This window comes from Linepithema humile, chromosome 1 (genome assembly GCF_040581485.1).
Source record: "Linepithema humile isolate Giens D197 chromosome 1, Lhum_UNIL_v1.0, whole genome shotgun sequence".
Classification (NCBI taxonomy): Eukaryota; Metazoa; Arthropoda; class Insecta; order Hymenoptera; family Formicidae; genus Linepithema; species Linepithema humile.
Genome location: NC_090128.1, coordinates 37,684,536 through 37,709,867, shown reverse-complemented (window position 1 = coordinate 37,709,867; position 25,332 = coordinate 37,684,536). Strand labels below are relative to the sequence as shown.

Genomic DNA, 25,332 nt, shown 5'->3' with positions numbered 1-25,332 from the left:
TTATTCTTCAACGATTAGTTCCGATTCAGCTCGCGCTCGAGTTTCGCGTTAAGAGTAGATTGTATAACAAATAATATTTGAGAGAACATTTATCAAAGTCTACAAAGAAATGTCGCAAAACAAACGTCATCAGGACGATATTTTATACATCACAAAACCTACTCGCAACATTTTACTTGCACTCGGTGCCTGGCCAACTGTTAATAGTGGAAGATCTATATATGCGAAAGCTCACAAATTTTTCCTAATCAGTATTTCTTATATTCTTCTTTCTTCTGATCTTATACCGGGTATTTTTTATTGGTTGATGGAGAAAACAGTGCGCGTTCGACTTCAAACAATACCTCTTCTTTTATATGACATTATGTCCGCTAGTCAATACAGTATCTTCATATTTCGCTGCAGTCAACTCAGACAATGCTTGAAGCACGTCGAGGAAGATTGGCAGAATGTTCTCAGCATAGATGCGCGGAACATTATGCTGAAATCTGCAAAAACGGGAAAGCGTTTAGTTTCAATCTGCGGATTCTTCATGTATAGTGGTGTCTTTACCTTTCGAACAATCCTGCCATTGTCCCAGAAAAAAATTGTTACCGATCAGAATATCACGATAAGACCTTTACCTTGTCCAATTTACCTTTTCTCTCTCGATGTGCAAATTAGTCCTATTTATGAAATACTTTTTGTAATCCAGTGCATAACAGGATTCGTTATGGTATCAATCGTGACATGTGCATGTGGCTTTACAGCAATTTTTGTAGTACACGCTTGCGGCCAACTAAAAATTTTAATTAACATGATGAAAAGTCTCGTGCAAAAGCAATGGCAAGAGGAACATGAAGTTGATAAAAAGTTAGCTGAGATAGTCGAGCATCAAGTAAGAGTGCGTAGGTAAGTTTCACGATTTGCAAAAGTCATTTATCCTAATTAGTGATTCATAATATAAATTTCATGTGCCCAATCTAGACCAAAGGATGGATCCTACTTGTAGCTCATTCGAGTGAATAGTTTGACGAGTAAAAATTATACTAAAATTGGCTTTCAATCCAAATAATTTTTTTTAATTAAATAAAAAAAATGATTATATTTGATATGGTCTAGACAGGGCAATATTAATGTGTATTTCTTGATAACAAATTTGTTATTCAATGATTATTAACAATTTTTTATTTCTTTGTTTCAATATTTATATTTTTAGTTTATATTGTATTGATTTGACACCATTAGAAATTGCGCATTTCAGTTTTTTACGATTGGTGCAGCATACTCTGCAAGAAATATATTTGATAGAAGTTATGGTAAACACGATAACTATTTGCCTTTTGGTGTATTTCCTGTTAGTGGTTCGTAAGTTCCCTAATTAATTTTAATAAAAAAAGAAATTTAATATTCGGTATATGTTAATTAAAAAATTACGGATTGAGTAATTACTTGTACCTGATATAAATTTTCAGTTTTATATAATAATGTAAATTTTGCTAACAAAAAGTAATTAGAGTATAAAACTAAGTAACAATAATTATTACATAAAAAATATATATATTTATAGGACTTGCAAAATAGCAATATAGGAATTTTAGGCACCTATTTGTTAAGTATTGCAAATGTGATAATTCACATATTTTTATTTTGTTATACTGGTGAACAGCTTACCACTCAGGTACGTTTTGCAAATACTGACAATTTATCTTTAAAACAATAAAATCTTTACAACAATAAAAATATGTCTAGCAATATAAAATACGCATTTTGCATAATTCACAATTAGCATGATTAATTTTGATTAAAGTTGTATTTTATTTTTTGGAAATTCTATTTTGTAGAAAGTTATTGTTATTTTATAGCAAAGACAATATTTGTTTTATAAAAGAATGTAGAAAATGTATATTACACTATTTTTGAAATAGCAAATAAACTTTTGATGTAAATAAATTTTGTGGCTATTGCTATGTCTGATAAATCAAGAATAGGCGGAAAAGGTAGCCGTTGCATCCTGCGAGCTTGAATGGTATCGTCTTCCGGACAAAAAAGCACGCAGCATTGTATTACTGATGATAATGTCCAACACATCGACTAAGATCTCTGCTGGAAAATTCGTCGATCTGTCATTAAAAACGTTTGGTGATGTAAGTAAATGCATTTTTATCCAAATTAATATACAAGTCTGCTAAACTTTAAAATTTTACATGAATTGTAACTTCCTTTACATCGCGCTAATTATAGCGATAAATAATAAATGTCAATGTTTATTGATAATTTTAGTAATTTCTAACTGAAATCTTAATTTATAGAACGTATATTATATGTATATTCATATACATATATTCATTTTAAATATATTTATTATTTACAATCACAATAATTATAATTTTTTATTGAAAATAAACTAAAATAATTAGCAATTTTAAATATATTTTAGATTATGAAAACTGCTGGGGCATATTTTAATATGCTTCGAAATGTAGTCGAATAAATGTTTAATTTTTAATAATGAAAAATAAACGTAAACTGTATATATGAAATATTTATTGACGTATTGTGTGCACCTCCCAACATTATATTCAGGCCAAATACTTTATGCAATGTAAATATAAATACATGTAACGTAAAATATATATTTTTTTATTAAATAATCCATATTATAATATGATTATTGCTGCATAGTTTTACTTATATACCAAAAATGAGTGATTTAAATGATTTGCTTTTTGAAAATATTAAGTAATTGTTTAAGTAAACTAGAATATTTGACATAATAAAACTAAAACTGTTATTTCTTTATTCAAATTGTGATTTCTATTATAGTAATGGCACAAGTTGCGATGTAGGAAGACACAAAAGTAACAAAGTCATTTTCCTACTTACTACAAAGAACATCAAATGCACTTGCGGATAAGAATACTTTCCATAAAAAACAATCGCGTCCCTCGATGAGAAAAACTTTACTTGAAAACTTTACTATCATGATCTCTTTACATCATGCAACATTTGCATTTATAACACGCGCAAGCGCAAGCGAGTTCTAAGTTTACTTCACGGTCAGTTTTCCTCTTCAGCGATCAGTCGCGACTGGACTCGCGTCTAGATTCCGCATTACTTAGAGAAAACGACATATCGAATGAAGCCGAAGAATATCGTAAAGCATTGCGTGAAATTGATAGAAAAATGTCATATAAGAAAGATTGCCAGCGCGACATTGTATACATCACACAACCAACTAGCAACATTATGCGAGTGCTCGGTGCCTGGCCGTCCATTAATAAAGAATACTTTATAGACAAAAGAATTTATAAATTCTTTTTAATTTCTATCTCTTATATTCTTCTTTCTTGTGATTTAATTCCCGCTATTCTTTTTTGGATAATGGAAAAAACCACGCATGCTCGACTTCAAATGATCCCTGTTCTTCTTTATAATTTTATGGTTGCCGGTCAATATGCCATTTTTATATTTCGCGACAATCAGATCAAACGGTGTTTAAAACACATCGAAGAGGATTGGAAGAACGTTATCAACGCGAACGCACGAAGCATGATGCTAACATCCGCGAAGACCGGCAGACGCCTAGTCATGTTCTGTGGAATTCTTATGTACGGTGGTGCCTTCACCTTTCGAACGATACTACCGTTGTCTCAGGGAAAAATCGTCACCGATCAGAACATCACAATCAGACTTTTAGCGTGTCCTGGTTATTATTTCTCAATTGACGTGCAACTCAGTCCCACCTATGAAATACTTTTTGTCATCCAATTATTGTCTGGATTAGTTTCAGCTTCGATTGCGACAGGTACGTGCGGCTTCACGGCCATTTTTGTAGTGCACGCTTGCGGCCAGCTGAAGATTCTGATGGATTTAATGAGAAATCTTGTCAAAAAGAAGTGGCAAGCAGGATACGAAGTGGATAAAAAGCTAGCAGATATAGTCGAACATCAAATAAGAATACGCAGGTAAGTTTGTGATTTGTGCGCGTCTATTAATATCGATCTTTACTTAGTTTTTAATTTTACAATAAAAATATTTGATTTTTCTGTTGCGGCTAATAGTTTTTACTTCTTACACATCAGTTAATAAAGCACATTTCAGTTTTCTGCGTTTGGTACAGCATACTCTGCACCAAGTGTGTTTGATGGAAATAATGACGAATACGATAACCATTTGCGTTATGGTATATTTAATGATGATGGTTTGTAAGTTTGTGAATTGCTTCTAATTAGAAAACAGATCACGTATACAAGAAGAATTAAAAACTCTAATAAAAATTTAATAACGATTAGATATATATAATTCCTTAATTTAAATAACTTAAAATTTAGAGAGAATAAAGTTTTACAAAGCCATTAAAAATATATACAATCAGTTAAAAAATAATATCAATTATGTATATAGATAATGTATTTATAGGAATGGCAAAATAATAACACTGCAGGTGTATGCACTTATTTGTTATGCGTTACAAACGTGACGATTCATATATTTATGTTTTGTTACACTGGTGAACAGCTTACCGTACAGGTATGATTTACATTAAAATCTTCGATATTTGTGATAGACAATGATTTTTGAATGAGATGTAAATTATTATTCCACAAAACGTATAATTTGCTTTAGAAATAAATGTGCACTCTCAATATTTTCCAGAACATTAAAAATAAATTATATATTTTACAAAAAGATAAAAGTAACTCGCACTATCTTCGAAATAGCAAAGAAAAATTAGGTGGAATTAAAACATGTAATATATTGCTACGTTGTGCGATAATATTGATAACAGGCAGAAGAAGTAGCTACTGCATCCAGCGAACTCGAGTGGTATCGTCTTCCGGACAAGAAAGCACGCAGTGTTGTATTGCTGATGATTATGTCTAATACGCCGACCAAGATCTCCGCTGGAAAGCTCATCGATTTGTCACTTATGACATTTGGTCAAGTAAGATTGATAATTTCAAGTGCACTTATTTATCCGTGTCAAAAACTACATTTTACCTATAAAACACGTTTCTTAAAATTTTCTTATGATTTTTTTTTGCTGAGTTACACAACTTTGAACTTAGACAACTGTATTTTTTACGTTAATGCTATTTTTCTCAAAATGTAGGGTTGATTTCAAATTACATAATTTGACACTTGTCATAAATTTTGCAATAAAAATTTTTTTATTGAGCTACAAAATGTTCAAAGTACATAATTTTAAGAATAAAACAATGTAGTTTTTTTCAGCTCAGAATTGTAAAAATAGAAAAATTTTTACAAACAACTAAAAACACGCGAAAGTACAAACTTCAAACTTTAAAATGCTTTTTTATATTTTTTGTTTACGATGATTTTTTGTCGAGTTACAACGGTTTGAAAATTATTAATTTTTGAGTCTCTGAACATCTCGAAGTGACAGAACAGTGCGGCCGATTTGATTGAGTGCGCGCTATTATACGTATGCCACCCTACATTTTTTCTGTGAAAAATTTATCATCAGCAATAGTATTAGTGTAAAAATACAGATTTAACTTCAGTTGTGTAACTCAGTCAAATGAAATCGTAGGAAAATTAAAAAAAAAAACGTGTGTTGGATAAAATGTAGTTTTTAACATTTATCATAAATTTTGCGAGAAAAATTTTTTTATCGAACTACAAAGTGTTAAACATATATAATTTTAAGAACAAAACAATATGTTCTTTCTTGTAAAAATAAAAAATTTTTAAATTTTCTAAAGCTCATAAAAGTACAAACTTTAAGTTTTAAAATACTTTTTTAATTTCTTGTCTGCGATGATTTTTTATGAAGTAATGCATAAGAAATATATATTAATGATATATAATATAATTATATATATAATTGTTTATTTTTTAAATTATTCTTGTTAATCTCTGAATAATATTTATATTAATATTTATATTTTTTGTAAATCTTTGAATAATATTTCATATTTTCGAAATGAAAATATAAATGAATATAGTGAATATCTCAGTTATAATTGTATTTCAAGAATAAATCTAAATGATAAGCGAATAAATATTATGTTTTAGGTCATGAAAACAGCTGGTGCATATCTTAATATGCTTCGAAGTATAACTGAGTAAATAATTAAATTTTAATTGTTAAAGTAATCACGTAGATTATACATACTTGTTGGTAAAATTATATTTTAAAAAGTAATCTTGTATATATCCATGAAAGCTTGAAAGATGTGAGAAAATATATTGAATCTATATAAATTTCCATGCACAAAACACACACAGACACATACACGTGCGCGCGCACACATATAAATTATATATATATATATATATATATATATATATATATATATAAAATTTAATTTGGCTCGCATAATATGCGTTATATTATATTTTTAGAATTTTAGAAATATCTTGATATTATAGTTATTATTGGCTAACGTTGTGATTGTGCATGCTATGAGACAGAAAAAAAAGTTATACATAACTTTCTTGCTACACAAGGTAGTGAAGGTTGGCGAATAAAAATACAGTTCATAGAAAGCAGTCTGCTAACCATTGTTGATTCACTTTACTTTCAAACTTTTTCAATGTTTGAACAAGAATTCTAAACGCGCGTTATTACCTATTCGTTTGACGTGACTTGTCAATATCATTCGGAACGCAAGCGCATTTACGTACCGAGTTATGTTTAGGGCGATCCAAGCTTGCTACGATCAGTGATGAAGAAACACGCATCTTGTCGTTACATGTGTCTTATCACGCACATGTCATTTCATTCTGCACGATAAAGTCATAACGTCTTGTTTGTAAAAGTACATGATACAATTTATTTAAAAATGTTGGCAAACAAAAATTATGAGAACGATATAAAATATACCATGCAATTAAATCGTTTTGTTTTTCGTCTGTTGGGTATTTGGCCTTACATGGAGACAGAGCCCTCATTTTTCGAAAATATCCAAAACATCTTGCTGATATTGGGCTGCTACTTTCTCCTCTGCTGCGAATTAATTCCAACGATCCTGTACATAATTATTATAGAAAAACGAACTCGTGTCAGATTGAAACTTATATCGTCTGTAATGTTCACAATATTAGCTGTTCTGAAGTATAGCAACCTAGTGTTTAGCAAGAACCAAGTGAGAAACTGCTTGATGCAAGTGAGAAACGACTGGCGAAACGTCGCAAGCGCGAGCGCTCGTCACTCCATGATTGACAAAGCCAGAACTGCAAGGCAGTTACTGATCCTGTGTGGTATATTTATGTATTCCTCCGGATTGTATTTCCGTACAGTTGTGCCACTGAGCAAGGGAAAGTTCGTCACCGATCAGAACATTACGATCAGATTTTTGCCATGCCCGAGTTACTTTGTTCTTTTCGACGGACGTATTAGTCCCGCATACGAAATCATGTTCTGTATACAGTTCTTCTCTGGATTTATAAAGTATACTATTACGGTGGCGATCTGCAGTCTGGCCGCTCTCTGCGTTATGCACATATGCGCGCAGTTAGAAATACTGAAGGCGTTGATGAACAATTTAGTGAACGAGTCTGAAGTCAAGAATTTGGACAAGAGACTGGCCGTGACCGTGGAATACCAGATCAGGATGCGAAAGTGAGTTTTAACGTATCTACTTGATGTCAATTATATTTAAATGTATTTCTCTTTTGTGTTAGTTTTTATATTTATTAAGATAAATATTTTTGACGTTTGCAGAATCAATCAAAATTTACATAAAATTGATACATTATGTTAACATGTTTTATGTAATTTTTTATCAGCATATTCTACTTATATACGTTAGGTAAAAAATTTTCCAGTAAAAAATCTATATTTTACGCGCGTCCCTTTATAGTTTCTTACAATTGGTGCAGAACACTTTGGAATATACGAGTCTGTTAGAAGTGATGGGATGTACGATAATTGTATGTCTTTTAGGACATGATATTCTCACGGTGCGTTTCAACAATTATACAATAATTGAATAATTCGCGCGATTTTAACGTTGAAAAAATCCTGCTGTGTTATATTTTATTCGCATACAATATGTAAAATTTGTGCATTTAACTGTCGAAATTATAGGAGTGGGAAGATCAAAATGTTGTAGCTATGGGCTCGTATCTCGTCCTACTCACGTCAATTGGATTTAATATTTTTATCTTTTGTTTTATCGGCGAGCAACTTTCCCTAGAGGTACGATTATTATTGTAAATTTATTGTAGAGAATACGATTAACGTGTTTGACAGACAGTGAGATAGGAAATATGTTGGATGTTTTCCTTTCAATTTCTATTTTGATGCATATGATGACTTCTTGATGAAACTAGGCGGAGAAATTGTCATTAACTGTGTGCACATTGGCCTGGTACCGTCTTCCGGATGCGAAAGCACGAGCACTGACCTTGGTCATAGCCATGTCGAATATTCCGACAAAACTTAGAGCTGGGAAGTTTATCGATCTTTCTATCAGAACCTTCGGCGATGTAAGTAATGTGTTTACTATAAAAGGAAAATTAATCAAAATTTATTATCTTCTAGGTTGTTAAGACGGCCGTAACGTATTTTAATCTTATTCGAAAAGTTATGGAATAAATCACTCAACGTTCTATGTAAAAAGATTCGATTTGCATATTTCCATGTAGGAGTAGAATTGTAGCGTCACTCAAGTAGAGATATCAATTATTTAATAAAAATATTAAAATACAAAATGTTACATAATACATTTTTCTTTTATTATAAGCACTTACTCTGAGAAAAGATATTTGGGTGCATATTTTTCTCTCAATTTCTCACAGATGAAATAGATATTGAACACGGAATGATCAGCGCACCGTCGTGAAACGATCAATATCTGCGATATTTCTCTCCGCTGGGTTTGCTATTTTTTTCTCTATTTTCTTGTGTTTAATACTTTGTGAACTTTCCCGCGATGTTCCCTTCCTCGAACATAATACACAACTTTTGCGCGATTTGCTGGAGGAAAGGAAGGTAAAGTTTACAATTGTTTTAACTGCAGATCCCTCTCCTCTTCCGCTCTCATAGAAAACGCAAGCGCGCTGCCGCTTTATAATAATACGTCGATCAGTTTCTCAGTAGCAACGTCAGAGTCAAGTAGATCCAGTCATGCACGCAAATACTTTCTATCGCGATGACATCAGACGCACTGTGCACGTGACGCGCGGTGTTCTGAACCTGATCGGCGTATGGCCGTCGCGCGACGATTCGTCCGCTCTGAAAATCGTCCGGACAAAAATGCTGCGAGTCTTGTGCCAGGTCCTGCTCTATTTCATTTTCGTGCCGGGCGTGCTGAAAATATTTCTCAAGGAATCAAACGCGCGCCGTCGCTTCAAGATGGTCGGCCCCATGTGCAACAGCCTGATAGCCATCCTAAAACACATGGTGCTGATTTACCGAGATGACCGAATTAAAGATTGCATTAGGCACATTGAAGAGGACTGGGAAAAGGTGAACCCGGCGGAGGACCGTAAGATCATGATGAACAACTCAAGGATTGGACGCAGTCTGGCGATTCTTTGCATAGCCTTTGTGTACGGGAGCGGATTCTCGTATCGCACGATCGTGCCGTTATTACGCGGGGTCGTCGTCACTTCGCAAAACGTGACGATTAGACCGTTGGGAATCGCCGGTTATTACGTATTCATTGATCCGCAGAAGACGCCGGCTTACGAGATCATCTTTACCATGCAATTTCTCTCCGGATTCGTGCAGTACTCGATAACAAGTGGAGCCTGCAGCCTGGCGGCTCTATTGGTGCTGCACGCCTGCAGTCAATTGAAAATTCTCATTGCCAGGATGGAGGATCTTACAAAGACGGAGCACTTTTCCGCTAAAATTGCCAACCAAAAATTGGCGGCTATCGTAAAGCAACATATCAGGATTAAGAGGTAACACTGCACACCATTGCGGTTGATGTTGTGCCGATTGATCGAAATTTTTGCAATGTGCAGTTTCGTAATTGTAAAGATTAATGAAATTAAGGTATTTTTATTAATGTCATCTAGCTTTTTAAACAAGGTAGAGGAAATTTTTCAATACACGTGTCTGGTGGAGGTGATCGGGTGCACTTTTATCTTGTGTCTTCTTGGATATTATATAATACTGGTACGCGAGATCATTATTTTAAACAAATATATAATGCAAATAAAAAATACGGCTAATAATGCGAAAGATATCTTTTGCACGCGTTTTATAGGAATGGAAAGATAACAATGCGGTGTCTATGTTAACGTATTCTATACTTCTTCTAACATTCGCTTTCAACATTTTTATATTCTGTTTCATCGGTGAGCTTCTCACAGATCAGGTATTAATCAATAACTTATTAATCAATAAGAATAACAGGATCGTTGATCCATTATTACACGATTGTAGAATATGAAGATGTACATTACTTCTTGTACTCTTGATTGGTACTACATACCTCACAAAACTGCTCGCGGTCTCATTTTAATGATCGCGGTGTCTAGTATTCCTATTAAAATCACCGCAGGAAAATTTATGGATCTATCTCTTAACAGCTTCGGTGCTGTAAGTGTTCTTATTTCGCATTTTTTTGTACATTTACTTCTAAAACTTTTATCCTTTAATTATTCGAATATTGAATTGTCAACAAAGATGCAATTATATGTCTTTTTTAGATTGTGCGGACATCAGTGGCTTATTTAAATATATTACGCACAACCAGTATTTAAAGTTGTAGTTAATTAAACAAAAGAAGTAAACTTTAAAAATTGTAGAAAATTTCAGATAAAATCTACGAATTATTGCTGAATGTAAATAGCATTGTTTCTGTAGCATAAATTAATCACGGTGGTTTTTATATTTTTTTATGTTTCTATAGAAATTAAATGTAAATTTATATTTAAAGTTACATAATTTCTTATACTTATACTACTAGAATACAAGCGCACGTATAACGCGCGCTATTTAACCTTTGATTTAACCTTTGATTAGTACAAAAAATACAATATACTAATACATATCATAATTTTTATCATATTTAAAATTGTACCTTTCTTGACATGCACAGATCACAATAAAGTTCTACGCACGAAAATGCATCTATTAATATTCAATAATAAGAAATTAATTATAAAATTCACGGGAATCTTCTTACACGAAAATATATTGCAGTCGGAAACGCGTTAGTACGAAAGAAGAATCAAATTGACCGAAAACATTTAAATATTGAAGAAATTTAGACAGACATTCAGGATAAATAGATTACCGAGTAAAAAAGGACCTTGATAAATAGATTACCAAGGTCAAGTAACAAATCGAGCCGAAAAGGAGAATGACATTATCGAAATGACATTATCAAAATGACATTATCGAAAGGACTCAGAGACATGAGTCAGCTATTTCTGACCTGTCAATACAGCGAAGAAGGATATGGAGAAGCGGATTTCGGGGAAAAGAGTCGTAAGACAAACTGGAAAGGAGAATCAGACGGTCGCGATAATGAGAAGAAAGAAAAAGCAGTAGCTTGCGAGAAGTTAGAAGACTTGTAAAATCGGCGTTAGAATGTAGACTGTTTCTTCGGTTAAAGTTCGGTCGTTGTCTTCCGTTTCGGTTATTATACGTGTGATTTAATAATAAATCCTGATAGCTATAAGACTTTTATAAATTATGCATTTTACAAATTATTTATTACGAACTTTTTACGAAACATTTTTCTCCTTCTCGTTATGTTATGTGTCTTACGAATTTTACGTTTATATCGTTTTTTTTCTCCTACAATATGTATTAATATTCGGCATTCAAAATCAATTAACCAAAATAAGAAATATAACAGACTACTAACCTTCTCAAAATATAAGCAGTAAAAATACGCAATCCTTGCGTTGACAATCGCTTGTTAGAACGAAGTAACGCACAATACGCATCAAGATAAACAGTTTGCATCGCGAAAAAAATCTAACATACCTTTTTTAAAAATAGACTGTAATTGTTTGCAATTTGTAATTAAACAAAACTTTTATATCAGCACAATAAGCTTCTTAATTATGTAGAATAAATTATAATGATTAACAATGAAACGATAGAGGATTTCGAGCCGACGCAAGTTGTTTATTGCTAATTACATTCTTCATTATCGTTGATATAAAATAAAGAGAGTTCTTCATTATTCTTAACATAAAAATAGCCAGACGTTTCGATCAATATTTGACCATCTTCAGTAAATTTAATGATAGTTGTCCTAGTATATTACTCGATTGAGGTCACTGTTACTGAAGATCGTCAAATATTGAACGAAACGTTTATCTATTTTCTGTTAAGAATAATGATAAATATTAACTATTTAATGTCAATAATTACCTCCGTCTTTCTTATGTAATATAATATAATACACGCCATAAAACACATACACCTGGAATTACTCTTTTATATTGGAAGTTAAACCTATAGAATCGTATCACGTATTGTGTACGCTTAACATTTTTTTCTTTTGTAAATATTGCCTTTATCCTGTAATTTGGCACGCTTAATTTCCAACCCTTTCATGTACCCTGTTATTACGTGTGACTATTTTATGCACGCAAGCGCACCGCAGAGCACTGAAAAAAAAGACCACCTAACATCATATACATTTGTTCAGTCATGCTCGAGCTTTGGGATTCGTGAAACCATATGTCTTTCATAAATCCAAAATACGAAAGTATTGTTAACGGAATTAACAAAAATTTTTAGCAGCTGGAGAAAGAGTGAGGCGAGCACGAAGTTTGCGCTTATAAAAACTTTAATTCGAAAAACGTTAATATCGTAAAATGAAGCAAATGACAGAATACTCGTCGAAGATAATTCGAATAAACAGTCACAATAACCATTTTAATTACGCAGTGCAAGTGACTCACGTTCTTCTGCAAATAATCGGCGCGTGGCCAATTCCAAAGTTCGCTTCCAGTAGTAGAAAAAATTGCGATTTGCTTACAAATTGTTCTTTGTTATTTCTTGTTCGCATTTATATTTATTTTGGGTTTTCTATTAGTATTTTTAAAGAAGCGCAATTTTAAATAAAAAATAATGCTGGGACTGCTGCTAAACAATGGGGTGTGCGGCATAAAATATAGTCTGCTCGCGTATCATGCGAAGAAGATTTAGGCTTGTACAGAGCAGGTGCGACACGGTTGAAAAAATACGGTGTATGAGAGCGCTGGCGTACCTGAGCTATTTCATCATCGCCGGTATATGAGATCGTCTTCATCCTGCAATTCTTCGCAGTGTTTCTCACTTACTCGGTGACGTGCGGCGCAGTATTCTTCATCATGCACAACCGTTTGTGGACAACTAAGTTTAATTGGCAAACTGCAGCGTCTCAATGATATGTCGGGACCTGAGAACAGAACCGTCTCAATATTGCTGGCTGATATCGTGGAACATCAGATAAAAGAAAAGAAGTAAGTAAAATTCATATGTAAATGATATATTCTATTAATTTTTAATAAATTTTAATAATTATGAGACATAATAATAGATGTAATGCACATAATAATGGATCCATTGAGATTTTTCAAAAACCAGGCTTTCATTGAAAAATTTTTTGTACAAAAGTTTTAAAAGGGACATAAGATAATGCCATTAATTTGAATTTTAATAATCGTTTGAAGGTTACGTGAAGACTCGTAGTTCAGGAAGTTACCATCGCAAAAGAGATTTAACTAGTGTTTCGAAAACGCCTTGACCTCAGCTACAAGGTTATGCAATGAAAAATGTTCATTTAAAAAATTGAAGGTGATCTTCACGTGACCTTCAAACGACTAAACGAGAAATCTAAATGGATCATTTAAAATGGGCCATTCTGTATATAAACGGCTCACGAGCCATCGCAGTTTGTCGATGCAAAATAAATTTTATTTTTTATATACAAATATTATTCATATTTTTCATATTTTATTTTTCGAATCATTCTCGTCTAATTAAACGAATAATTTCTATATGAAAAATAAAACTTATTTTGCACCGACAATCAGCGATGATTCTGGAACCGTTTATTTATCATATACAACCTCTATTTGATTTTAAAATAATTTATTTTTAGCATTTAATTTATTAAAAACTTGGTATCATAATACTCTATATATTATATAAAAATATTAATTGTTTATTTAATGAATCATTCATTTATTGTTTCTTGAAACAAGTAGAAGAAGCTATGCAAAATGGTTAGTGAAAATAGTGGCATGTACTGCATTTTTATATCTTACGGAATATTATATCATTATAATAATTTATGGCATGGTTTATTAATAACAAAATATTTCCCAGAAAATTATAATTTAAGTAATAGCTTTCTTTCCGCGTATTTTAAAAAAAAGTTAAATCTTCAAATTTTATTTTAAGATAAAAATTTAAGATTTTAGAATTTAGAAGTTTAAAATTGTATTTCAATTTTTTGGGATACAAAATTTATTGTAAAAAAGTTTAAATTTACTTACTCTTTTATAATTATATTTTTATTATTGCTCGCAAATATTAATTAACCAAGACACTTTCATAGCAACATAACGGGCTTTTTAATTATTTACAATAAATTGCAATAACTCAATCATGTTTTCCTTATGTGGTATAATACACATTACAAAGCACACATGACGTTACTCTTTTATTTCGTAAACTAAGACTGTAAAGAATCGTATCGTAGCATTCGTTTCTCTTGTTTGTCAACGTTGCCTTTATACTGTAATTTAACATGCTAAATTCGCAACTCTCATGCGCCCTATTATTACGCGCAGTTGTTTTATGCACGCAAGCGCACCACAGACTATTTCTCAGAAAGAAACCACCTAACATCATATGCATTTGTTCAGTCATGCTCGAACGACTGTTTTCATACGAACATCTGTCATTCATAAGTTGGGAATATAAAAATATTGCAATCAAATATTAACGAAAGTATTTAGCAGCTAGAAAAAGAGTGAGGCGAGCACAAAGTTTGCGATCACATCGCATGTAAAACTTTTAACTTAAAAACCGTTAATACAGCAAAATGAAGCAAATCGTGGAATACTCACCAAAAATGATTCAAACTAATAGTCAGAAAAACTATTTCAACCACGCAGTGCAAGTAACTCACGTTATTCTACAAGTGATCGGCGCGTGGCCGATTCCCAAGCTTGCTTCCAAAGCAGAAAGAATTGCGATTCGCTTACAGAATGTTCTTTGCTATTTTTTGTTTGCGTTTATTCTTGTGCCGGGTCTTTTATTGGTATTCTTAAAGGAGCGCGATTTTAAACGCAGAGTAAGAATGCTGGGACCGCTTTTAAACTGTGGGATGGGTAGCATAAAATATAGTTTGCTCGTGTATCACTCGAAAGAAATTCGAGATTGTATAAAGCAGGTACGGCAGGATTGGAAAAACACAATGGATAAAAATGATCAGAAAGTAATGCTGTCTAAGGCGAGCATTGGTCGAAAGTTTGCGGTTTTTTCTGCCGCTTTCATGTATGTCGGAGGGCTGTCTTACCGAACTATCGTGCCGCTCTCAAAAGGACGAATGCTGACACCGATGAACACTACGGTGAGAGCGCTGGCATGCCCGAGCTATTTTATCAAATTTGACGAGCAGGCCTCGCCGGCGTATGAGATCGTCTTCACCCTGCAATTCTTCGCAGGGTTTCTCACTTACTCGGTGACGTGCGGCGCGGCCGGCTTAGCTGCGTTCTTTATTATGCACGTTTGCGGACAGCTGAGTATTTTAATTGGTAAACTGCAGCATCTAAATGATATGAAGCCTGAAGATCGAGCAGTTGCGATATTGTTGGCTGATATCGTGGAACATCAGATAAAAGTAAAGAAGTGAGTAAAACTCACATGTAAATGACATGATTATTGATTATTATTTTTATTAAGCTTTAGTAATCACGAAACGTAATAGACATAATAAAATTAGTCTATTCATGTAACTGTGAAAACCTTTTAACTATAATTATTATAAAAAAATGTGTTGTGAGAAAACTTAAATTAGTATTATAAAATTTTGAATACTTGATTAAAATAATTTATTATTAGCAAAGAATTTTTTAAAAACTTGATATGACAATATTTTATATATTGTGTTAAAATATTACAATTTTTGACTCAAATTATTTATTTATAGTTTTTTGAAACAAGTAGAAGAAGCTATGCAATATATATGGTTAGTAGAAATAGTGGGATCTACTGTACTTTTATGTCTTACGGGATACTACGTTATTATGGTAATCGCGATGAATACTTTTAATAAATATTTATGACAAAACTTTTATTTGTTCACAACTAATTTTATAGTTAAATAAATTTTTACATAAAAATTTCTCAAACTAATTTGTGAAACTGATATTTGTCAATTAATACTCTGTATACTTTGTGTGTAATTGTGTTAAACTTATAGGAATGGGAACGTAGCGATTCTACAGCTATGTTAACTATGTTTGTAATACTCACATCTTTCACTTTTTCCATTTTTACTATTTGTTATGTTGGTCAACTTTTAACAGATCAGGTATTAAGTGATGACATTTACATTAATTGTAAAAATTTGATGATGTTTTCCTTTTTTGTATATGAACAATATTCAAAAATACATATTTATATAATCTGTACTTCATGACAGAGTATAAAAGTTGGATTGATGACATCCATGACAGATTGGCATCGTCTTCCGCATAAAAGAGCTCGTACTTTAATTTTGATAATAGCAATTTCCAATATTCCAGCAAAAATTTCTGCTGGCAAAATGATCGAAATGTCTCTACCCACGTTCGGTAACGTGAGTATAGAAATTCACCATTTGTATTTGCCAGTAATAAATTACACATATGCTTTATTTCGTAGATTATCAAAACGTCAATGGCATACTTTAATTTACTCCGGAAATTTATTACGTGATTTTGTCCTTTCGATGAACTACCTCGATGAAATACCTTTCAGGGTTTCATTGACACAATAATACACATGTATTGATCTATAATTCACACTATTTTGAATATGTAATAAACGATTAAAAACAAATCAATTCTGTTTTAAATAAAAAATTTTTTTATTAATAATTAAATATTTCCTAGAAAGTTGTAAGTTAAATTATAGTCTCTGTGAAAATGTTTATTTTCTCTGATCGTCGATTCAATGTCTTTTCAACCAATCATTTCTAATTAGATAAAACATTCCTCTCTGTTGCCTTATTTGTGTACTTTAAAATTTTATATTCTATTTTAATGTATAAAGTATGAATAAAATAAACAAGATGTATGATATATATATATATATATATATATATATGTATGTATGTATGTATAAGTATTTATTTATAAACAGATTTGAGAAAAAAGAATAATTAGATAATTTGTTGTACTTACATATTAAAATATGTTTATGCTTCGACCTTTAAGTCGCGTCAGCAACCTTTTTTCCAAACAAAAAGTACGGCTTGCGGTGAAAGGAAAGGAAAGAAGATCGATATGATATGAAACGTTCTTTTTAATAAAACAATGGATGTTGACCGCAAAAGAAAATAAATCACTTTCACAGAAATTAATCAATTTCACAAAACTAAATCAATTTTATAAAGATCTAGATGACAAGGACTTTTTAGTTGACAAAAGCACTTTTAAACGATAAGAACACTTTTACTTCACAAAGCTAGTATTGAATCACGCAAGCACACGAACGTATCGTTAATATTAATATTAATATTTTTACATAAATTTTGCTTCTATTGATTGTCTAATGATGTCTTTTTCGCAAATTTGTAACTTGTATCATAATATAAAACAGAATTTAAGATTAAACAAAAAAACAATTTACGTCGAACAGACGTCAATTTGACGTCTTTTCAACCAGTCATTTTATAATTAATATAAACATTTATATAATAGTTATATATACATTCCTTTATATATAATTGTGGTACAGTTATATATAATTGTGGTATATTAGCTATGAAATGATTGGATGCAAAAACGTCGAATCGACGTCTATTCGATGTCAATCTTTTTTCGTTTTTATTCTCAAATTCCGTTTTATATTATGATACAAGTTACAAATTTGCGAAAAAGACATCATTACAATCAATAAAAATTAAACAAAATTTTTAACTAGTTCAAAAGAGGTTTAATTTGGATATCAATTTCAACCATAGACGGCATAGACGTCTAATAGCCGCCTTTCCAACCTGTCGTTTCTCACTGGGTATAAAAAACACATATATGTCCCGATATGTGTGCTTAAATTCGTATGTTAAGGTATTCCTATTGTCGAGTGTACGTAACTCGTATATAGATTATCAAAATAATCGTCTAATAAGTCACTAATAGACGTTATTTAAACAACTAATAGACGTTTAAATAAAATCACTAATAGACGTCTTATAGAGGTCTAATTTGCAGGATACAAAAACGTCTAATCGACCACATTTTAGACGTCTATATCAATCGGTCTCTTTGATTGAACAGTCGTCGATTCAACGTCCTCTCAACCAATCGTTTCTCACTGGGTGCACGCAAGCGCACCACAGATTACACCTGAAAAAGAGACCACCTAACATTATATATATCTATTCATATTCAAACTTCTAGTTTCATACGAACATCATTCACAAGTCTAAAAGCAAAATTAGCAAAAGTTTTTAGGAGCTAGAAAAAGAGCACGGCAAGCACGAAGTTTGCGATCAAATACATCGCAAAACTACGGAGTGAAACTTTCAACTTAAAAAAACGTTATTATCGTGAAATGAAACCAATCGCGGCACACTGGTCAAAGAGGCTTCAAATAAACAGTCACAAAAACGATTTTAATTATGCGGCGCGAGTGGTTCGCGTTATTCTGCGAATAATCGGCGCGTGGCCAATTTCTAAGTTTGCTTCCAAAGCAGAAAAAATTGCGGTTTGCTTACAAAATGTTCTTTGCTATTTTTTGTTTGCGTTTATTCTTGTGCCAGGTCTTTTATTGGTATTTCTAAAAGAGCGCGATTTTAAACGCAAAGTAAGAATGCTGGCACCGCTTTTAAATTGTGGAATGGGTACCTTAAAATATAGTCTGCTCGTGTATCACGCGAAGGAGATTCAAGACTGTATAGAGCAGGTACGGCAGGATTGGAAAAACGCAGAAAATAAGAATGATCGAAAGATGATGCTGTCTAAGGCGAGCATTGGCCGAAAATTTGCCATTTTCTCTGCCTCTATTATGTATATCGGAGGGATGTCTTACCGAACTATCGTACCACTCTCAAAAGGACGGATGCTGACACCGATGAACACTACAGTGAGAGCGCTGGCGTGCCCGAGTTATTTTATCAGAATTGACGAACAGGCCTCGCCGGCGTATGAGATCATCTTCACCCTGCAATTCTTCGCAGGGTTTTTCACTTACTCGGTGACGTGCGGCGCAGCCGGTTTAGCTGCATTCTTTATCATGCATGTTTGCGGACAATTGAGTATTTTAGTTTCTAAACTGCAGCGTCTTAATGATATGGAGCCTGAAGATCGTGCAATTGCGACATTGTTGGCTGATATCGTGGAACATCAGATAAAAGTTAAGAAGTGAGTAATATTCATTTGTAAATGACATAATCTATTGATTTTTATTAAGCTTTAATTATTAGGAAACGTAATAGACATAATAAAATTAGTCTATTCATATAATTGTGGAAATCTTTTAACTATAGTTATTATATAAAAAATATATTCTGAGAAAAATTTAAATTAATATTATAAAATTTTAAATAATACTTGATTCAAATAATTTATTATTAGCAAATAATTTTTTAAAAATTTGATATGATAATATTCTATATATTATGTTAAAATATTACAGTTTTTAAGAATCATTCATTTGTAGTTTTTCGAAACAAATAGAAGAAGTTATGCAATATATATGGTTGGTGGAAATAGTGGGATCTACTGTACTTTTATGTCTTTCGGGATACTACATTATTATGGTAATCGTAATGAATACTTTTAGCAAATATTTATGACAAACTTTTTATTTGTTTATAACTTATTTTATGGTTGAATTAATTTTTGCATAGAAATTTCTCAAACTAATTTGTCAAATTAATATATGTCAATTAGTACTCTATATACGCATTGTAATCGTGTAAAACTTATAGGAATGGGAACGTAGTGATTCTACAGCTTCGTTAACTATGTTTGTGATGCTCACATCTTTCACTTTTTCCATTTTTACTTTTTGTTACGTTGGTCAACTTTTAACGGATCAGGTATTGAGTAGTGATGTTTACATTAATTGTAAAAATTGTATAAGTTTTATGATAGTGTTTTCACACATAAATATTCAAAACTATATATATTTATATATATAATCTGTTAATCATCAACAGAGTATCAAAATTGGATTGATGATATCTACGACAAATTGGTATCGTTTTCCGCATAAAAGAGCTCGTACTTTAATAATCATAATTGCAATTTCTAATATTCCGGCCAAAATTTCTGCAGGCAAAATGATCGAAATGTCTCTAGTTACGTTCGGTAACGTGAGTATAGAAATTCACTATTTCTATTTGCCGGTAATAAATTATATATTGCACAACCGCAAGAAAAGTGATACAAGTCAAAAATATCAAATTGTTCAGGAGAGAGAAAAGAAGGAATTGCGTTAATAATAACGTTTGCTATTAATAATTATAAATTGATTTTTATCTCAAATCCTGGCGTAAATTATAAATCGTCTGAAGCAAGCTTGATTTTGCGGAAAATAATTTCACATGTTCCATCTTGGTTCAACAATAATTTTAAAATTAATTATTTGCGGCAGTATTAAACATAGCGGACTCACGCGGAAAGTATTTGAATTCAACTTTTATCATTTTTTTTTATTGAAGACCGATGTATCTAAAACACATATATATATATAATCCACACACAATAATCCACACATAAAACAAAATTCGAAAAATTTCGACTAGTCACTTTTCTTGCGGGTGTACGATATATGCTTTATTTTATTTTGTAGATCGTCAAAACATCATTGGCATACTTCAATTTACTCCGGAAATTTACATGATTTGTACTTTTATTGAACGAATATCTTTCTGGATTAATTAACATAACAATATATTAGTGCATTCATCTGTAATTGATACTATTTTTAAAATATAGTGCGCAATTAAAAGACAAATCATTTCTATCTTGATTTTAAAATGATCTTTTTATAAATAATAAAATATTTCTTCAAAAATTGTAAGCTAAGTTGTAATTTTCTTTTTCTGGCATTTTGCAAAAGATTTTATTCTTTCAATCTGTTTTTAAGACTAGATCGTAGCTTGTTTATTCAAAATTTACTGTAAACAAACTTTTAAATTTATAAAACATTGAGATAAATACATCAATGCAGTAAGTAAGTGAAAAAATATACTAAGAAGTTACAATTGTATTTAAAAAATTTTTTTAAATAATTTTTTTAATGTAATTTTTATATGTAACTTCTTTAACGACAACTTTCGATTAATTCATATGTTACTATTATTTTATTACACAAATGATCCGATCCATGACCTATGGTTATACGCAAGGTGATTTGCCCGTACTTTTGTAAAAGTTTCGAAAACTGTTCCACGTAAATCGATTCTACCCTGTAATTATCTTCGACCGACAAAAAATCGCACACAGTTTCGCGTAAACTCTCGTACCGAACTTTTAACTGCGCCGTGGACAAATCACCATGGAAAAGATGATTCACCCACGCAGACGCAACAGCGTGCATAATGTAGCTGCCAAGTTTTTTCGTCGGTCAGTCGTGATCGCGCAACCGTTTCGCGAACAAGTGATCGAAAAAATTCGTTTAGCCTCGTTTGTCCAAGTAAATGCCATGATCGAGCGTATGAATTTATACAATTCCAATTATAAAGCTGATATAAAATACACCGTACAAGTACACAAAGTAATCATGGGATTTATCGGTGTATGGCCGATGCTAGAGAAACAACCCCGGTGCCAGAAGAGATTACTCGAAGGGCTTCTCAGAGCTGCCTGTTGCTTCCTGTTGTCCTTTAATCTAATACCGTGGGCGTTATACATGTTTGTAATCGTGGACACGTTTAGTAGAAGACTCAGGATGCTTGGCGCACTTTGTTTTTACAGTATGGTGCCAGCCATGTACTGCACATTGATGTTGCGACAAGATCGCATTAGAGAATGCGTGAAACACGTGGAGGAAGACTGGCGAAATGTCAGAAATGTGAACGATCGTAAGATTATGTTGGATAAAGCAAGAAGCGGGCGTTTTATTCTCATCTGCACTATATTGTTCCTGTTTACCAGCGGTTTCACTTATCGTCTCATTCAGCCGATTGTTCGCGGCAAAATTGTCGTTAACGAAAACGTTACGATCAGACCGTTGGTGCAGGGTAATTACTATATCTTCTTCGATCCACAGCACAGTCCTGCCTATGAGATCATATTCTCGTTGCATCTATTGACCGGTATCGTAATATATATTGTGACGGCCAGTGTTTGCGGGGTCACCGCGTTATTCACCATGCACGCTTGCGGACAACTTGAAATGCTGGTGACTTGGTTGGAAAATTTAGCAAACGAAAATCATTGGTCCAAGGAATATTCCACTCATGCAAGACTGGCGCTGATCATCGCACATCACGTAAGGGTGCGTAGGTGAGTAGCTAAAAATATTATTCATTTTTTATAAATTTGTTACTAAATTTTTTTTGCTTGCAATTTGCTTCATACTACATAAATATTACATTAAAATTGGTTGATTATTGGTAATTAATTAGAACATTTTAATGCTCTTTAAAATCAGCTTCGTAAGAGTCGTATTATTAAATATTAAATTTAAAAAAATTGAAATATTTGTTTTTTACAAGTAATCTATTGATTTATATGATTTGTAAATAATGATTTATATGATTTTGTAAATAAAATTTTTAGTTTGATATTGCAAATTATAACAATTATTATCCAATTTTAGATTTTTAAATCAGATACAAGATGTTGTAGGAGAAATGTGTTTTATTGAATTTATTGGAAGCACTTTAATATTATGTCTCTTAGGATATTATGTAATAACGGTATGAGAAAATAATTCATTATTAATCAATTTGTTATATTACATACCAATTTCATGATTCATATATTAAATTTTTTTAAAAAAAGAGTAATAATATAAACTTTCTTGTACTCTTTAATATATAATTACATATGCATAATAATATTTTAGGGATGGGAACGAAATGATGCACTTTCCTTTTTAACATATGCCATAATGCTCGTATCTTTTACTTTCAATATTTTTATATTGTGTTACATTGGAGAAGTTTTAAGTACTCAGGTATCTAATAATGTAGTAAAAATATGCATGCGTATATAAAAAAAATAAATATTAATTTTTTTTATATATTATATACAGGGTGTCCTTAAAATTTTGACAAAGCACTCGCATGCAGATAGAACGGATTAAACTGAATCGAAAAGTCATGTACTATTTTGATATTTTCGCAACAGTTAACGAGTTATTTATTACTAAAAATCGTTGAATAAGCGCATATCCGTCCAGCCTACCGCCGAATGCAAGCGCGCGGCGAGATACAACCGCCCAGCAATCATGGTCGCTAGGTGCGCGTGGAGTTGTTTACTACAAGCGGCAAAGCCCACTCTGAGATGTGATTGTCTCCCGTTTTTTTATTGTATCTCGCCGCGCGCTTACATTTGGCGGTGGGCTGGACGGATACGCGCTTATTCGGCGATCTTTAGTAATTAATAACTCGTTAAGTAATTAATAACTCGCTGCAAAAATTGCAAAATGGTACAGGATTTTTCGACTCAATTTAGTCCGCTCTACACACGAGCGCTTTGTCAAAATATTAGGGACACCCTGTATATCTGATATATATCTGATCTGCTGGTTTATATACCGGGTGTCTGTCATAACGCATCTCACCGGAAAGATACAAGTAGATCTTATTATTCTAAACAAAAAAGTCCTATACATTTTGCAAACAACCACATAAAATTTCGAATAATTAATTAAAAAAGATTGGCCAATAAGCGCGCGATCTCGGACACGACAGCGCGCGCGAGACGAAAAGTTATTGTTTATGCATCGCCTTTTTGTGCCGTCTTTCGCCCGATTCGTTGCGAGCAGCAGTCGCGCGTTCGGGCAGGCGATGGGCCGTACGCCCAGATGTGTCAACAACGGCGCGCGTTATCGCCACCGCCGCTACGGTCAGCCCACTGTCCAATCGCGCGCTTATTGGCCAACCTGTTTTAATTAATTACTCGAAATTTTACGTGGTTGTTTGCAAAATGGTGTAGGATTTTTTTGTTCAGAACAACGAGATCTACTTATATCTTTTCGGTGAGACACGTTATGACAGACACCCTGTATATGTATATGTGTGTGTGTGTGTGTGTGTGTGTGCGCGCGCGCGCGTGTGTGTGTGTGAATAGATGTATAAAAAAATATTTCCCGAAAAAATATATGTTATAAAATAAAATAAAATATATAAATTATATAAATAATACATATAAAATAAATTATTAAATTGTAGTTATAATATATATTTATAATAATACATACACTCATTACACTTTGTACAATAGGGGAGTAAAGTAAATATAACTTGCTGCACAACTGATTGGTATTGTCTGCCTAGTAAAGAAGCTCGTTATCTTATCCTAGTTATCGCGATGGCCAGTTATCCTACAAAGCTTACAGCAAATAAAGTAATCGATCTTTCATTTAGCAGCTTTGGCACCGTAAGCAACATTATTATATATATTTTACCTGAAATATATGATAACGAAAAATAGCTTTTATAATAAAATAATATTTAACTGACATTTTACAAGAATTTTATTTGAAAATATAGCATTTTATTGCAAAAACATCAGCTTAATATAACATGCATAATTATAACATGTATTTAAAACATATAATTTTTATTTAAATTTTAGGTTGTTAGAACTGCAATGGCTTATTTGAACTTGCTCCGAACGGTCACTTTATAATAGCTCAAATTACATCATACATGGAAAAATTTTTATTATGTTATACAAAATAAATATCTGTAATTTAAAAATTTTAAATAGTACTTACATGTAATGTTGTCTTTGTTTTTCAGAGATGTTACCATTTTAGAACATTAATATTTTTTCACTTATAATAAACGTAAGACTTGAATTATTAGTAAAAAATTACATTAGTAAAATAATTACATGTTAATCTAGAACAATTTTTAAATACACCTTTGTAACATATTCTACCAATTCCTTCGAAACACAATGTGCTATCAACGATGGATATTCTCCTACTTACTGAACACAATGTACAGATCAAAGCGTGCGATTGTGTGTGTATGCCAGTCTTGTATGATTCTTTTTTAACGATTTTCTAAAACAAGA

General features: G+C 32.1%; 7 protein-coding genes across 14 annotated transcripts; all 7 read left to right on the top strand.

Annotated features, from left to right (window-relative positions):
• The first annotated feature begins 109 nt into the window (after positions 1–109).
• On the top strand, positions 110–2,600 carry LOC105676653 (odorant receptor 10-like). Of its 2 annotated transcripts, XM_067358078.1 has the most exons (5): positions 110–891; positions 1,244–1,343; positions 1,550–1,660; positions 1,971–2,126; positions 2,420–2,600. In XM_067358078.1, the coding sequence occupies exons 1-5, from the start codon at positions 110–112 to the stop codon at positions 2,471–2,473; spliced, it is 1,203 nt and encodes a 400-aa protein (XP_067214179.1). In that variant the 3' UTR covers positions 2,474–2,600. The 2 variants fall into 2 exon arrangements, with proteins under 2 accessions (XP_067214179.1, XP_067214185.1); XM_067358084.1 differs by lacking the exon at positions 2,420–2,600 and having other exon boundaries at positions 1,966–2,063.
• A 428-nt stretch (positions 2,601–3,028) lies between these two features.
• LOC137000684 (odorant receptor 4-like) lies at positions 3,029–6,488 on the top strand. Of its 3 annotated transcripts, XR_010890949.1 has the most exons (6): positions 3,029–3,688; positions 3,767–3,947; positions 4,084–4,183; positions 4,402–4,512; positions 4,639–4,927; positions 6,022–6,488. XR_010890949.1 is itself a non-coding variant. In XM_067358028.1 (5 exons), the coding sequence occupies exons 1-5, from the start codon at positions 3,166–3,168 to the stop codon at positions 6,073–6,075; spliced, it is 1,203 nt and encodes a 400-aa protein (XP_067214129.1). In that variant the 5' UTR covers positions 3,029–3,165; the 3' UTR covers positions 6,076–6,481. The 3 variants fall into 3 exon arrangements, 1 of the variants encoding a protein (XP_067214129.1); XR_010890948.1 differs by having other exon boundaries at positions 3,029–3,947; positions 6,022–6,482; XM_067358028.1 differs by having other exon boundaries at positions 3,029–3,947; positions 4,772–4,927; positions 6,022–6,481.
• Positions 6,489–6,661: 173 nt separating this feature from the next.
• On the top strand, positions 6,662–8,676 carry LOC105676652 (odorant receptor 4-like). Of its 2 annotated transcripts, XM_012374700.2 has the most exons (5): positions 6,662–7,570; positions 7,812–7,911; positions 8,039–8,149; positions 8,284–8,439; positions 8,495–8,676. In XM_012374700.2, exons 1-5 carry the CDS (start codon positions 6,792–6,794, stop codon positions 8,546–8,548), a joined length of 1,200 nt encoding a protein of 399 aa, XP_012230123.2. In that variant the 5' UTR covers positions 6,662–6,791; the 3' UTR covers positions 8,549–8,676. The 2 variants fall into 2 exon arrangements, with proteins under 2 accessions (XP_012230123.2, XP_067214152.1); XM_067358051.1 differs by having other exon boundaries at positions 8,284–8,676.
• A 282-nt stretch (positions 8,677–8,958) lies between these two features.
• LOC105676674 (odorant receptor 4-like) lies at positions 8,959–11,378 on the top strand. Of its 2 annotated transcripts, XM_012374734.2 has the most exons (5): positions 8,960–9,861; positions 9,979–10,078; positions 10,170–10,280; positions 10,349–10,504; positions 10,615–11,377. In XM_012374734.2, exons 1-5 carry the CDS (start codon positions 9,080–9,082, stop codon positions 10,666–10,668), a joined length of 1,203 nt encoding a protein of 400 aa, XP_012230157.1. In that variant the 5' UTR covers positions 8,960–9,079; the 3' UTR covers positions 10,669–11,377. The 2 variants fall into 2 exon arrangements, with proteins under 2 accessions (XP_067214176.1, XP_012230157.1); XM_067358075.1 differs by lacking the exon at positions 10,349–10,504 and having other exon boundaries at positions 8,959–9,861; positions 11,111–11,378.
• Positions 11,379–14,744: 3,366 nt separating this feature from the next.
• LOC105676651 (odorant receptor 10-like) lies at positions 14,745–16,966 on the top strand. 2 transcript variants are annotated; one of them, XM_067357956.1, is made up of 5 exons: positions 14,745–15,772; positions 16,074–16,173; positions 16,347–16,457; positions 16,569–16,724; positions 16,790–16,966. In XM_067357956.1, exons 1-5 carry the CDS (start codon positions 14,964–14,966, stop codon positions 16,841–16,843), a joined length of 1,230 nt encoding a protein of 409 aa, XP_067214057.1. In that variant the 5' UTR covers positions 14,745–14,963; the 3' UTR covers positions 16,844–16,966. The 2 variants fall into 2 exon arrangements, with proteins under 2 accessions (XP_067214057.1, XP_067214064.1); XM_067357963.1 differs by lacking the exon at positions 16,347–16,457.
• A 1,317-nt stretch (positions 16,967–18,283) lies between these two features.
• Positions 18,284–21,091, top strand: LOC105676650 (odorant receptor Or2-like). Its single transcript, XM_012374698.2, has 5 exons — positions 18,284–19,491; positions 19,790–19,889; positions 20,061–20,171; positions 20,292–20,447; positions 20,927–21,091. The coding sequence occupies exons 1-5, from the start codon at positions 18,683–18,685 to the stop codon at positions 20,975–20,977; spliced, it is 1,227 nt and encodes a 408-aa protein (XP_012230121.1). The 5' UTR covers positions 18,284–18,682; the 3' UTR covers positions 20,978–21,091.
• A 597-nt stretch (positions 21,092–21,688) lies between these two features.
• LOC105676649 (odorant receptor 4-like) lies at positions 21,689–25,153 on the top strand. 2 transcript variants are annotated; one of them, XM_012374697.2, is made up of 5 exons: positions 21,689–22,584; positions 22,901–23,000; positions 23,150–23,260; positions 24,532–24,687; positions 24,886–25,153. In XM_012374697.2, the coding sequence occupies exons 1-5, from the start codon at positions 21,782–21,784 to the stop codon at positions 24,937–24,939; spliced, it is 1,224 nt and encodes a 407-aa protein (XP_012230120.2). In that variant the 5' UTR covers positions 21,689–21,781; the 3' UTR covers positions 24,940–25,153. The 2 variants fall into 2 exon arrangements, with proteins under 2 accessions (XP_012230120.2, XP_067214078.1); XM_067357977.1 differs by lacking the exon at positions 22,901–23,000 and having other exon boundaries at positions 21,691–22,576.
• Positions 25,154–25,332: the final 179 nt, after the last annotated feature.

What these genes read in the sequence shown, in the direction of transcription:
- LOC105676653 (XM_067358078.1), top strand. Translation starts at nt 110, where the DNA reads ATGTCGCAAAACAAACGTCATCAGGACGATATTTTATACATCACAAAA. An exon ending in TGGTGTATTTCCTGTTAGTG is followed by an intron (nt 1,344 to 1,549) that starts GTTCGTAAGTTC and finishes ATATATTTATAG; the next exon opens with GACTTGCAAAATAGCAATAT. An exon ending in GTGAACAGCTTACCACTCAG is followed by an intron (nt 1,661 to 1,970) that starts GTACGTTTTGCA and finishes AATCAAGAATAG; the next exon opens with GCGGAAAAGGTAGCCGTTGC.
- LOC137000684 (XM_067358028.1), top strand. Translation starts at nt 3,166, where the DNA reads ATGTCATATAAGAAAGATTGCCAGCGCGACATTGTATACATCACACAA. An exon ending in GTGAACAGCTTACCGTACAG is followed by an intron (nt 4,513 to 4,771) that starts GTATGATTTACA and finishes TATTGATAACAG; the next exon opens with GCAGAAGAAGTAGCTACTGC. An exon ending in CACTTATGACATTTGGTCAA is followed by an intron (nt 4,928 to 6,021) that starts GTAAGATTGATA and finishes ATTATGTTTTAG; the next exon opens with GTCATGAAAACAGCTGGTGC.
- LOC105676652 (XM_067358051.1), top strand. Translation starts at nt 6,792, where the DNA reads ATGTTGGCAAACAAAAATTATGAGAACGATATAAAATATACCATGCAA. An exon ending in TAGGACATGATATTCTCACG is followed by an intron (nt 7,912 to 8,038) that starts GTGCGTTTCAAC and finishes TCGAAATTATAG; the next exon opens with GAGTGGGAAGATCAAAATGT. An exon ending in GCGAGCAACTTTCCCTAGAG is followed by an intron (nt 8,150 to 8,283) that starts GTACGATTATTA and finishes TGATGAAACTAG; the next exon opens with GCGGAGAAATTGTCATTAAC.
- LOC105676674 (XM_012374734.2), top strand. Translation starts at nt 9,080, where the DNA reads ATGCACGCAAATACTTTCTATCGCGATGACATCAGACGCACTGTGCAC. An exon ending in TTGGATATTATATAATACTG is followed by an intron (nt 10,079 to 10,169) that starts GTACGCGAGATC and finishes CGCGTTTTATAG; the next exon opens with GAATGGAAAGATAACAATGC. An exon ending in CTCTTAACAGCTTCGGTGCT is followed by an intron (nt 10,505 to 10,614) that starts GTAAGTGTTCTT and finishes TGTCTTTTTTAG; the next exon opens with ATTGTGCGGACATCAGTGGC.
- LOC105676651 (XM_067357956.1), top strand. Translation starts at nt 14,964, where the DNA reads ATGAAGCAAATCGTGGAATACTCACCAAAAATGATTCAAACTAATAGT. An exon ending in GTCAACTTTTAACAGATCAG is followed by an intron (nt 16,458 to 16,568) that starts GTATTAAGTGAT and finishes ACTTCATGACAG; the next exon opens with AGTATAAAAGTTGGATTGAT. An exon ending in CTCTACCCACGTTCGGTAAC is followed by an intron (nt 16,725 to 16,789) that starts GTGAGTATAGAA and finishes TTTATTTCGTAG; the next exon opens with ATTATCAAAACGTCAATGGC.
- LOC105676650 (XM_012374698.2), top strand. Translation starts at nt 18,683, where the DNA reads ATGAAACCAATCGCGGCACACTGGTCAAAGAGGCTTCAAATAAACAGT. An exon ending in CATCAGATAAAAGTTAAGAA is followed by an intron (nt 19,492 to 19,789) that starts GTGAGTAATATT and finishes ATTCATTTGTAG; the next exon opens with TTTTTCGAAACAAATAGAAG. An exon ending in CGGGATACTACATTATTATG is followed by an intron (nt 19,890 to 20,060) that starts GTAATCGTAATG and finishes TAAAACTTATAG; the next exon opens with GAATGGGAACGTAGTGATTC.
- LOC105676649 (XM_012374697.2), top strand. Translation starts at nt 21,782, where the DNA reads ATGATCGAGCGTATGAATTTATACAATTCCAATTATAAAGCTGATATA. An exon ending in TAGGATATTATGTAATAACG is followed by an intron (nt 23,001 to 23,149) that starts GTATGAGAAAAT and finishes ATAATATTTTAG; the next exon opens with GGATGGGAACGAAATGATGC. An exon ending in GAGAAGTTTTAAGTACTCAG is followed by an intron (nt 23,261 to 24,531) that starts GTATCTAATAAT and finishes TTTGTACAATAG; the next exon opens with GGGAGTAAAGTAAATATAAC.